The sequence below is a fragment of the Gnatocerus cornutus genome, chromosome 5 (genome assembly GCF_029298725.1).
Source record: "Gnatocerus cornutus isolate USDA-ARS CGAHR chromosome 5, icGnaCorn1.1, whole genome shotgun sequence".
NCBI classification, from domain to species: domain Eukaryota; kingdom Metazoa; phylum Arthropoda; class Insecta; order Coleoptera; family Tenebrionidae; genus Gnatocerus; species Gnatocerus cornutus.
In genome coordinates, this window is record NC_142237.1 from 19,773,063 (window position 1) to 19,785,106 (window position 12,044).

Genomic DNA, 12,044 nt, shown 5'->3' on the forward strand with positions numbered 1-12,044 from the left:
GACTCTTGGCGAGTCATTATCAGCATTAACGATTTCTCATTAAGCCCGCTTTTATTTTATAAAAATATATTTCTAATCTTATATTATAACCGTCACAAAGTGTAAGAAAATTACAATAAATATAATTAATTCAAATTAATTATGTACAACAAATTAGATAAAAGTGAGTACGTTTGAATAACCTCAAAGATCAAACTTTTTCGGCTGAGTGATGAGAGACTTCGTTCAAGTAAATGCTGTCTCTTTTATTCGATTTCTCTTGGGGGTCTCTGAACAAGAATCTGTAGAGGCCGCAGCCGACGAGGGCTGCAAGGTTAGGGCCCACCCAGTAGATCTGGAACAAAATTTGTAGATTTTCAAGGACGAGGGAGTCGGGGGAATTACCCATTGGTCCTGCCAGCTTCCTCCGAAGACCAGAGGAGCGAAGGAGCGGGCTGTGTTCATGCTGGCACCGGTCAGCGGGCCCTAAAATCGAAGATTTTACAATTTTTGGTAGACCTGAAGGTAAATCTGGGACTTTTACATCGATTTTTATTAATATCGATTTCCCCCAAAAACATCGATTTTTTTAATACATTTTCGTTTTTTCCCCTGCATTACAACCGGCAACGTTGCCTAGGGAGATTTTTGGTGAGAAAGTAGTTGTCAAATTTTTAACATTTCTGAAAATTAGGCAGTGTTTCCGTTAAAAATGTTTCTTTTACAGGCTGATGGATTGCAAATCAAAGGATTTAATAGTGAAAAGACTCGGCACAGCCTGAAAGGCCGTTTTGTGTAATCAAATTCTCAATTAGGTTTTAAAAAACAACGGATTTTAAATCTGGGGCTTTTACATCGATTTTTATAATATGGATTTCGCCAAAAAAACATCGATTTTTAATACATATATTTTTATTTTCAATGTAATCATTAAAAATCGATGATTTCGGTTTCGATGTATGTATTTTATTTTACACTCTTGATTTTGGTGATATTTCGTTTGGTTGGTTGTCAACGTATAGAACCAAAACAAGGCGGGATTTACTTGTGCTGCGGTCTAACTAAAGAGACTGGAATTTAATTTAAGAGAGTTATATTTTTGAATTTTGTTTATTCTTATTAATCTCGAATTTGTTTTTTCTATAATTTATTTACTTATTATTTTGTTTATTACTAGGGGCTCTATTTCATGTTGACTTGCCGCATTGCAAATCAGAGTTGCGCCTTAGCAACCCCAATCAAACTGTTGCTACCTTAGCAACAGCCTCAACGCAATTTTCCAAAAAACTATGCTATATTGAGTTTTTTATTTACTATTTTTCAAAATCGATGTTTTCTGCGATGTATTGGAGATCGATGTAATTGTGCTCTTGTTGAAATTGAGTTTATCATCGATTTTTTTGCTCGATGTTCCCAGATTTACCTGAAGGAGCGCATTACTATCGGTCCACTCATTAAAAAGTTAAGTTGGCAGCAACGCCTAGCAATTTTTATCGGTAACAATTGGCAGTAAGAACGTTTGACCTTGACGTAATTGCGGCATGCGTAGAAGTTAATTGTCGTGCAAAACATTGCCAAAACTTGTTAAATCTCTATTAAAAACTTCCTGTTGCAACAAATGTGTAATTAGTTACTGATTAATACACTCAACTTTGACAACGTGTTAACCTAAAAAATCGCTACATTCAATTTTCCCCTAATTTTCTCCCTAAAGATTTAAAAGCCTGATTTACACCAAAAAAATTTTCGAAAATTTACACAGGAGAGTGGACTTTAAATGAATTTTAATTAAAGGAGGAATTCACGTTGAATATGCGATTTAACGCGGGCAAAAATAGCAATTATCGCCGGATTGGTATCAATTTCATAATGATTTTTTCCCAAACTCGACGACGCAAATCGTTAACCCCAGATAAACCCGCTCGAATTGGATAATTGTGTAATTACACCATAAATGGAAACATTACATAACACTTACAGCAGCCATCGAGATTGCGGCAATGGCGAAACCAAACCGCAAAGGCACAGAATCGGCTTTTGTCTCGTTTCTCTTATCCCAAACAGCACAACAGATTAGTATCAGGACCGTAGTTATCACAATTTCAATAACCAAGCCCTAAATGAAGAAATCAGTTGGTGGTCATCATTAATTTCCTACTTACCTGCAGCGGCGAAACGTTCACGTCTAAAGCAGTGACGCAAAAGCCCTCAGGAGCGTACTTATCCGATATGAGAATTTTGAGTAGACCGTAGCCCAAAGTGGCGCCCACGAATTGGGCTGCGACGTAGACCACACCCATCAGTGGTTTAAGGATGCCGAATAATACTGTAGCTATAGTGACTGCTGGGTTTAAATGGGCTCCAGAGATGTGCCCGAATGTTTGAATAATCAACATGACGACGAGACCAAATGTTAAACTACCAAAATGATGACTTGGGGATGGTTCATCGTAGTTGTTGATGCAACCCATGCAGCCCAGAAACATAAGAAGAGCGGTGCCGATGACTTCGGCGATGAACATTGTTAAGTACGGCTGCCGATCATCTCCTATTCAACAACACAATTTTATTGTTTTTACTATTAAAGCATTGTAAATTCGAGAAAGGATAAAAATTAATAACCAATCCCGGAAGCTTATTCTAGAGATGGAGTGAAATTTCCTAGGCAACGAGAGTGTAATGTTCAACTGACCAATGAATGAGAGTGTGTGTCCATAGTTACCGATTTTCAAATTCTGTTCAGCTTCCGGATTGGCTACCGTTTTTTTGTCTTAACTCGATTATTATTTGAGCTAGAAAATTTTTGTTTCGAAATTTTGGTTCAGAATTGTTGCCTTCATAAGCCTTTTTTCTCTGAGTCACGAGTTCAGGGACACCTGTGTTTTCACACAGTCACTGATAGTGATAACCGCGTTATTTATTAAGATATGACATTTGATTTATAACTTTTGGTATTGTATCTGACCATGACTGATCTAACATCGAAGTTCGCACACACAAATGTCATTGTTGCAGTAAACAATAAACACCTTGACATTTGGTGTTAACAAGATCATTGAAGATTTTTAACGGCGTAAAGTGACAGTGAAAGATTTGGAAATTGTTCTAACGTGACATATATAATTTATCGGTGGCTACCGGTTCGTGTTTTATGGATTTACTGCACCATTGCAGCTACTGAATTTATTTATAAAGATAACATATTTTATGGAAAATGATCGATTTAAAAGGCCGTAGAATTTGATGGATTGACTCCAAGTGTCATTTTGACATTAAATGACATGCAATTGTCATTGTTGACATGTATCAAGGTCGAGAGATAGCATTCCTACCAACGTGTGAAATTATACAAGGCTCAATTTTTTTTGATTATGAGACAAAGTTAAGAGTTTTTTTCTATTATCAGTATCATCCAAGATAATGAATTGATTTAAAAAAATGTGGGAACATCTTGAACCTTCCGCAATTAATTTCTACGTTTTTTACATAACTGTAGTGCCTTTGCTACATAAAAATCTCGATGAATTTATTGACATCTTAATTCCATAAATTAACTTAGTGGAAGGCTGCTAATGTGGTTAGAACTATTAGGAGCGAAATAACTTGATAAAACAAGAAAAATCAGATGAAGACATGTGGAAATAACTAGGGCAAAAACTAACTAATTACAACGAACCTCTTCCTCGTCCCATTTTGTGTTATCTTCCTGTTCTTCGACAACGTTATAACATCAACAAGCAAACATCAACTGCCCCTAAAAGCTCGTATCACGCATTTTTAGACCGATAACACCACTCAACTCTTCAACAACTTTGATAAGAAATCACAGATTATTCAATTTATTTTTCTTAATGCCGAACTGATTGTCCTGACACGTTCAAGTATCACTCAATGAAACATGACTAGTTAATAGTTTGTTGTTATTTATTTAAACGGTGAAACGTGAAGGTGGATTTGTGTGGGTTTTAATGTGAAAAGCAAATATTGTAAAGATGTATCGATTCCTAATTGATCGTAGAGCTAGAAAAATCCGGCTAAGTAGTGATAGGATTGAGAAGAGTTAAGTGGGATCATTGATAAATGTCACGGTTTATTGTTTACAGAAAATGATGAATAATGGGCTTGAAAATTTTGGTCATGGTTGTGACTATTTAGGGATTGAGAGGTAATAAAATTTTATGCGAGTCAAGAGGATTTTTTGATACTGTAGCTAAAAATCCAAAAATGGTGAAGGCGCCAATAAAAAATACAAATTGTAAAGGCCTTAAAAAATTTGATCGACTTGGAAATGAAAGCAATGATTTTACCTCGTTCCAATTAGACCAGACAAAATGACAAGTAGCAATTATTACAAATTAAATGTTATCTTTTATAATCCCCAAGTAATATTAGCCCCAATTATCAAAATCAAATTTAGTTAATCACACGTACGTATAAATAAGTTTACCTTGTGCACTGTCAAAAACGATGTTAGATCAATACAAGATTTGCATTTTCCCCTAGCTAAGAACCCTTAAAGTTCCCAGCAAAGCTATGCTAAAACTTACCATCTTTTTGCGCCTCCGGTAATTTCTCTTTCTTCGTGCTAATTTTCGGGACTTCCAAAACGGATATGGTGATTCCATTGGAAATGTCAGTTTTATTGGAATTAGATTCTACCATTTTCACCGATCAACTAATAAAATCCACACATTATTGTTCGAAGATAAACGCAGTTGTAATTTTTTTTTTGTTTCCGTCACTACTTTTATTACTAATTGCTATATAAGTGATTTATATGTTTTATCTAATCACTGAAGGGATAATTGTCCATTGAGTATTCTTAAAAGCGTTTGTCTGCCAATCATTTAACTTAATTTCTATAGCAACAACTAATGAGAATTTCGTAGAAAAATAATATTATCAATTTGACTTAAGTTGGTAAATTTAAATTCCAATTCAATTTATAGCTGTTTTCGAACTAAAATATTTTATTGAAGTTACAACAGAGGCAATCATGCTTGATATTTCATACAATGGAAACCAATAAAGTGGACCTGGAACAAATTTCGTCAAGAAAATTGCGACATTTCACATAAAAGCCCGAATTTGTGCAATTGTAAGGTAAATATTTGTGTTGTGGAGGCAGTTTCAAGAGAAATGGAAATATTAACATTTCAATAAAAAAATGACACTTCTTTATAGTAATTGTGAAATTTATTGACACTGCTAGTAAGGAATTCAAAAGTAGGAATCTTCCGAAATTTCGTTGCCATGTTGAGAAAATTATCAGAATTACAATTTTTGGTTTGTGTGAAAATGAAAATCTCTAAAATTCGTTTATTTCGCTGTGTTATTTTGTAATTAAGCACAGGTCCGCACAAATCAAAGATACAAGGTGTTTATAAATGTTTCTAGCATCAAGGGTGGCTATGAAATGTCAAAGAAATTTGCCGCTCATTATAAATGTGGGTTTCGATTTTTCAACTGACATTTTCAGTTAACCTCAAACATGGAGGAAAGTAAATTTTGAGAAATAAACGGTTCTAGTTGCGGTTTAAAACCTGAAAATCAAAAACTTGAGCACAAAACTGTAACTGAAATAATTTTCAAGATAGTTATAAGCACTCTGAAAACAAAGCGGCAAAATAGTGCACGGCAGGATTCCAGAGCTACCCTTGATTCGGTGTCCCAATGTAAAACTACCAGAGTTTTAATCTCCCAAAATTTCATTGCCGTGTTGTGAAAACTACTAGAGTTACAATTTTTTACAAAATACAGGGTGATTTTTAAAAAACGGCAGGCGTTGTAGAATCTTTATTTATGAACCGATTTCAAAAATTTAAAAACCAAATTAAATGGTTTTCTAGCATCAAGGGTGGCTATGAAATGTCAAAGAAATTTGCCGCTCATTACAAATGTGGGTTTCGATTTTTCAACTGACATTTGCAGTTAACCTCAAACATGAAGCAAAGTAAGTTTTGAAATATAAACTGTTCCAGTTGTGCTTTAAAACCTGAAAATTGAAAACTTGGGCACAAAATCATAACTAAAACGTCATTGAAGTAAGTAACATTATAAATAATTTTCAAGATAGTTATATTCACTATGAAAACGAAGCGACAAAATAGTGCATGGCAGGAATTCCAGAGCCACCCTTGATGCTAGAAACATTTATAAACACCTTGTATGTTCTATTTTTCCAATTTTTTTTAAATTATTAAAAATGAAAAAAATTAGGCAATAAACAAATAACACAATACCGTTATTGTAATGTCAAAAAGCATCAAATAACAGAAAGGATTGGCAATATTTTTTGAAATCATTAATTAATTAGTCTAGTGTAAAATCTACCAAAAGTACAAATGAAAAAATGTTAAAAATTGTTTGTGGGTCCCCAAAATAATTTATTTTCTATAATTTTGCAATTTGGCACCAAGTAGTAAAAAAATTCAAAAATACTAATCTCCTAAAACTACCAGAACCCAAAATAAAAATTTCTGATATTTGTGTCTCTAGCTTTGCATTTTTGTAATTTGCCACAGTTAATGAACAAATCAAATATTTTAACTTCCACAACTTTCATTGCCTTATCGTGAAAATTACAGTTTTTACAATAAAAATCCTCGAATTTTCTGGCAATTATTTAATTAAGTTTTTCCGTTCCCCATGATAAAAAACAAGTAATTGTTACCATAATAACAATATATTCTCCTGTTATCAGTTATTGCTTCAACACATCTAATAGTTTATGCACGCATATCGCATTTCGCACTTTGGGAACAAGGCTGACATTGAAAACAAACATGAATCTTTTGTATTCAGTAAACGTAGATTAATAACTTCCTGTGCTGCTGAAATAATCTGTCAAAATTATCTAGTCGAAAGTTAATAGTATTTTAAAAGCATAATTTGAAGGAAAAATATTTGCGTTGTTAGTTTATTTAATTCCTCTGCAACGTCAATAATAATTTCAAATTTAGGATTCCCAATGCGAACACCAAATTTCCCGCACGCAATCCCACTTTCGACGGTCAGAAAAGTTAAAACCCTTCGAGCTATGTGTGTACAACTAATCAGTGTCAGCAAAATGAAACAAGAACTAATAAAAACACAAACATCTTTCAAACTCAATTATCGTACCTAAAGTCAGTCGCAGAAATTATGTTTTGCTGATCATCGTGGAAAATATCACCGTTTTCACTGGCACTGTATCTACCTTCTAAATATATACAATCACTACAACGTACTGAAAAAGATTTTATAAAGTGGGGTCCCCTCTACCACGTGCGATTTAACAATGGGACAGAAGAGAATGAATGAAATTATAAACATATTCGGTTGTTGCCCCAAAAACAGCTGATCTAAGCCGTTATTGATTGACGGGGTGGAAGAACAATTTTTCCTGGGGTAGTCTGGAAGTGATTGAACTCATTACCGTCGAATTTAGCATCAAATGACCTATTAATAGAACTTGGGTTAAAAGCCCCATAAATCTGCAAAAAAATAGAAAATTCGTCATTTCCAGTTTGGTACCACTGAAAAAAATTAAAAGTGACACATTGCATGACAAAAAAAACAGAGTGTTTAGTCTGTACCATCGCCTGCTTTAATTTTTTCTTAATGATGATGGATGACAGGGAAATTCCCTAGAAAAAAAAAGTTCTTTCAGAAAAAATCAGGCACTTTCTCGGGAAATTCCTTTGTTTTCTCCTATGAATACATCTGTGGGTTTTTTACATTTTTGAGACCAAAATATTGAAGTATCGCTCGTACCAGATATTAAATTAGAAAGCTAGCTTGTGTTAACGATCAAAGTTCAAGTTTCTAGCACGCTGGGTTACGCAGAATCACAATTTTTTTACGATTAACGATACACAAACGGCGAGGAAAAAATGTGGCAAAACTAGAAATTATACACATTCTAAACTGCCATAAATTACGTGTTTGTGGACGTAAAACAAACAACAATGCACGGAAGGTCAAGAAAAAACGACTCTGCTTCACAATAATTATATTTTTAAAGATTACAAAGATTTATACAGTGGTCACTTTATAAAAATAAATCCCATTACTAAATGGATGAAAGCAATGAAAACAGTATAAAGAAACCAATTCAATGACAACAATTGCGCTAAAAATGATATAAAGGAACGCAACAATAAAAAAATTCAAAACTGAACGCAAATAACTTGAAAAAAAAACGATTAAAAAAGAACAATTTCATTAAACACGGTTTGAACTTACCTGAGAACTTAAAATTATATCTAGTCTAACATTAAACTCTTACAGCATTGGTTCTAACTTAACTTCTATCACAGACAAATCATCAAGAATGCGTCGTTGGTATTTCTTAAAAAATGCATGAGCGGTTGCAACTGATTTAAATAGAATCGTTGCTTGTCGCTCTTGCTTATCCACGCGAAGCTTCTGAAAATGTAATTATCAAGTAAATCAGGAGAAATCGACAGCTGCGGAAAAGTATATTGTTGTTCTATAAATTATAGCCAAAAGCTATATTATTGATTCGTAGTGATGTCTGTCAAAATGTCAAAAAAAAACATGTAAAACTGAAAATGTCACGTTGATGTTAATCAGTAGGGTTCAATAACACGACGTGCCGAGCAGATCTCATGGATGACTAGACCACTTGTTAAATAACTAATTATCACAGACAAACTCTCAAAAATGATGAATACTGCTTTACTTAAATCGCATCATGGTCAGACTTCGGGGAAATTCAGGAAAAATTGGACTTCTTAAATAGACTGAACACCTTCCTCTGGTAAAAATCACAACGAAATATCACAGTTACGTCAATAAATATCTCTAAAAATAGGATCCTCTTAAAAAACTTCTTCATCTAGGGATAACAAACTGGCAGATCCGTTTCAAGATTGCCACCATAAATAAACACCAAGATCAACCTTCGGATAATTTATGTAATGACGGTTTTTTGCATTACAATCTTAATTAGTTTGTAATATCGGGTTATGTAATCACTATAACGAAGATGATTATCAGAAAAAATACCTCAAAAAAGGGAAGAAGACAACTCCAGCCTGTAAGACACGTAGTTTGCATTAATAAAACAACTAATGTTAATAAAACGGAATATTTTTTACTGAAAATCTTAATACTACCGAAGAGAGCTGGGAACCTTAACTCGCTGCGCACGCTTTACTAAACGACAAAGAGAAAATTACAGAAGAGCTGCACCAAAAGTCGACATTTTAAAAATCTTACCTCAATTTCGCCAATGCCATGAGACAAAGCCATCAACTTGTCCTGAGTAACACTCGTCGATAAATTATTAACGACAACGAGCCTCGTATTCAACAAACCGGAATCTTTCTTCACAACTTTACGATTATTGAAGAAATTGGAAAACCCCTCATTCGTCTCTGGAGGTTTAGCAACCTCGGAATTGGCCAGCATTCCAGACTTTGCGTTTTTAACAACCACAACCCTGTTTGTCATAAACCCGCTCGTCGATTCACTCTTCTGAGGATTTTTGATTGATTGAACATTCGAAACTTTAAAAGTGAGATTCAAGTCATCGGAAGCATGAGAAAACTCCGGAGGTGACAAGACTTTAGGAGGAGGTTGACTTTGCTCAGAGCCCCATTTGTTTGTTTTTACAAACTTCTCATTGAAATTATTAGGTTTGGTAAATTTAGGTGTAGAGACTGTTGGAATTCTGAGGTTGTTTTCTTCTTTTTGTTGTTTTTGGGCCAGCATTTGCTTTCTTCGTTCTTCTTTCGCTTTAAGAATCCTCTCACGTTCGCGTTTTTGCTCCTCGATCTTGAGACGGTACAGTCTGGTTTCTTCATCCTCGTCTTGTTCAACCTTCGAAAGCATGATTACAACAATGGAAGAAAGAACAGTTTTTCGACTTACAATTTCCACTTTTTCTTGAGGTTTAACTGTCTCTGGTTCATTAGGCCTTGGTTTTTTCTCAGGCAAGTCAGGTTTTGTCGAGGTTAAGGCCGTAAAACCACGTCTATTGCCTTGTTGTTTTACATTCTTATTTGTTTGATAGTCCTCGATTTGTATGCCAAAATTAGATGGATTATTCGATATTTGATTGGTAACATTTACGGGTTTGTTAAAATCTTTTCTGAAACCCTGTTGGGTATTATTTTGGAATTTATTTAAACTTTGGTTGAAATTTTGATTTTCTTGACCTAAACTGTTCTGATTTGGATTATAACCAGGAGGAGGATAGTTAAAATTTTGTTCTTTCATCTCGTAATTAACACCAACACTTTTGTTTTGATATTCATTATTGCGCACATAATTAGCGTTTCTGTTTTGGAAATTGTTCTGTTGTGAGAAATTATTATAATTTTGACCGCTATTGTACTTATAGGGTGTGATTTTGTTGTCATACTGCATGTTCGGTAATCTCTTAGGAGGCAAATTATCATTGTTTGCACCATAATTAGTGTAATTTGTGTAAGATGCAGAAGGCCCCGGCATCTTTGGGATCTGCTGGTTGAACTGCTGATTGTTTCTCCCAAAGGAAGACGAGGGAAGCATCTGATTTCGTGGTGCCTAAAAAAATTGTTGTACAACCGATTCAAAATCCCTCTATATCTAATTAACCTGATTAAATTTATTGTAATCCCACCCCGAGCCCTGCTGTTCCAACAAACAATAAGTTTCACTCAAACACTCTGTATTGAAATTTACCTGATAAGAAGGCTTCATTGGTCGACTTTCCGCGATCTTCGGTGGAGGTTCAAAAGACATTCGGGGCTCATAATTGGTTGGTGGGGGCTGATAAAAATTCTGATTCTGAGGCATCGGTAGTAAGAGATTTGGGGGCGTATGCGCTAATGTGTTCACAATTCCTGTCATTATATTAGATACTAGTAAATTAGGATCGCAGGTACCTAAAGTGTCCCTTGTAGACCACGGTTGGACGTAAGGAGTGGGTTGGGGGCGCTGGGGGCTATCCCACGCTAGACGTGCTGTACAGAAAAGTAATTGTTAACTAAGGCGGCCATGTGTGATTCAAAAACTGTCAATATGTAGATTGACCAATGAGAAGACAGCTTGTCGCTGTGCACCAACCCAAGAGTCAAAAATCCCTACGTCCTTCTAACCTTACAACAAATAAAATTTACCGTTATTATCGTTGAGGTGGACCGTTCCTTCATATCTGGGATTGATCAAGACCGTTCCGTTTCGTCTCCGTTGCGGAACATTTCGTTGTCGTGTCTGGAAGTTGCGTCCATTTCCCCTCTTCCACTTTTCGTTTCTTCCGCCTCTATTTGCATTCCAGGCATTTTGGGGCACTAAACATCAACAAATTGTTAGATCCGCGTACTCCAAACGGAGATACTGACCTTGGTTTGGCCTCACTGGGGGCCCTGGTCTCTTAACCGCGTTAAAAGTTTTCACAGGAAGAGTGGGTGTGGGTGCCTTGGAAATATTTGGGATCTGCTTCACTGCGTTTTCTTCCTCCTCAGGATTAGTCTCTTTCTTCTCCTCCTCCTCCTCCCTTTCCTCTTCTTCATAGTCAAGTTTCTCTAAAAGTAGGGTTATGTTAGATGTCATTTCTTAAACTCGTGGATGATCACCTTCTTCAAAGTCTTCGTCAAAGTCCAGCAATTCTGTTTCTAGATCCAGATCGAGAACGTCACGTTCGTCACAATAATCTTCCTCTTTTTTCCTCCCAGAGTAGTCATCATCCTGAAGAAGGGCCGCTTCTCGCTCATCTGTGATATCGTAATCATCATCTAGGTCTTCGCCTCCTAACAATTCTTCGTCAATGCTAAGAAAACAAAAATAGTAAAAACGGCTTACCCATGCTCACGTATCTTATGGTAACAAAAAAACAGATGCGTCTCTAGGTGAAAATTACTTACGCTTCGCTCATTTTTTGTTTCCACCATTCATAAACGACGGAGATTCGAGAAGCGAAAACAAAGCAAGAAAGGAATGGCGGGGAAGTGAAAATGGATGATAGAGATGGAGATCGGAAAAAAGAACGCCTGCGCAAGCGCGTTTTTAGCGCTAATTTTGTTTATTTTGTTCATTTTTTTGTACATTTATTAACTCCTTGAGAAACGTCGCCA

General features: G+C 35.4%; 2 protein-coding genes across 8 annotated transcripts; both read right to left on the bottom strand.

Moving 5' to 3' along the window:
• Positions 1-49: 49 nt before the first annotated feature.
• LOC148175542 (aquaporin-like) lies at positions 50-7,254 on the bottom strand. Of its 2 annotated transcripts, XM_088035544.1 has the most exons (6): positions 7,102-7,254; positions 4,527-4,654; positions 2,142-2,527; positions 1,958-2,095; positions 385-465; positions 50-334 (listed from the first exon to the last, which is right to left on the bottom strand). In XM_088035544.1, exons 2-6 carry the CDS (start codon positions 4,639-4,641, stop codon positions 191-193), a joined length of 864 nt encoding a protein of 287 aa, XP_087891670.1. In that variant the 5' UTR covers positions 4,642-4,654; positions 7,102-7,254; the 3' UTR covers positions 50-190. The 2 variants fall into 2 exon arrangements, with proteins under 2 accessions (XP_087891670.1, XP_087891671.1); XM_088035545.1 differs by lacking the exons at positions 4,527-4,654; positions 7,102-7,254 and adding an exon at positions 3,656-3,879.
• Positions 7,255-7,955: 701 nt separating this feature from the next.
• Positions 7,956-11,982, bottom strand: LOC148175543 (uncharacterized). 6 transcript variants are annotated; one of them, XM_088037928.1, is made up of 10 exons: positions 11,835-11,982; positions 11,547-11,740; positions 11,313-11,495; positions 11,091-11,261; positions 10,857-10,934; positions 10,654-10,796; positions 10,567-10,602; positions 9,859-10,515; positions 9,205-9,807; positions 7,956-8,388 (listed from the first exon to the last, which is right to left on the bottom strand). In XM_088037928.1, the coding sequence occupies exons 1-10, from the start codon at positions 11,843-11,845 to the stop codon at positions 8,245-8,247; spliced, it is 2,220 nt and encodes a 739-aa protein (XP_087894054.1). In that variant the 5' UTR covers positions 11,846-11,982; the 3' UTR covers positions 7,956-8,244. The 6 variants fall into 6 exon arrangements, with proteins under 6 accessions (XP_087894054.1, XP_087894051.1, XP_087894050.1 ...); XM_088037925.1 differs by having other exon boundaries at positions 10,567-10,599; positions 10,654-10,934; positions 11,835-11,981; XM_088037924.1 differs by having other exon boundaries at positions 10,654-10,934; positions 11,835-11,981.
• Between the last annotated feature and the right edge of the window lie 62 nt (positions 11,983-12,044).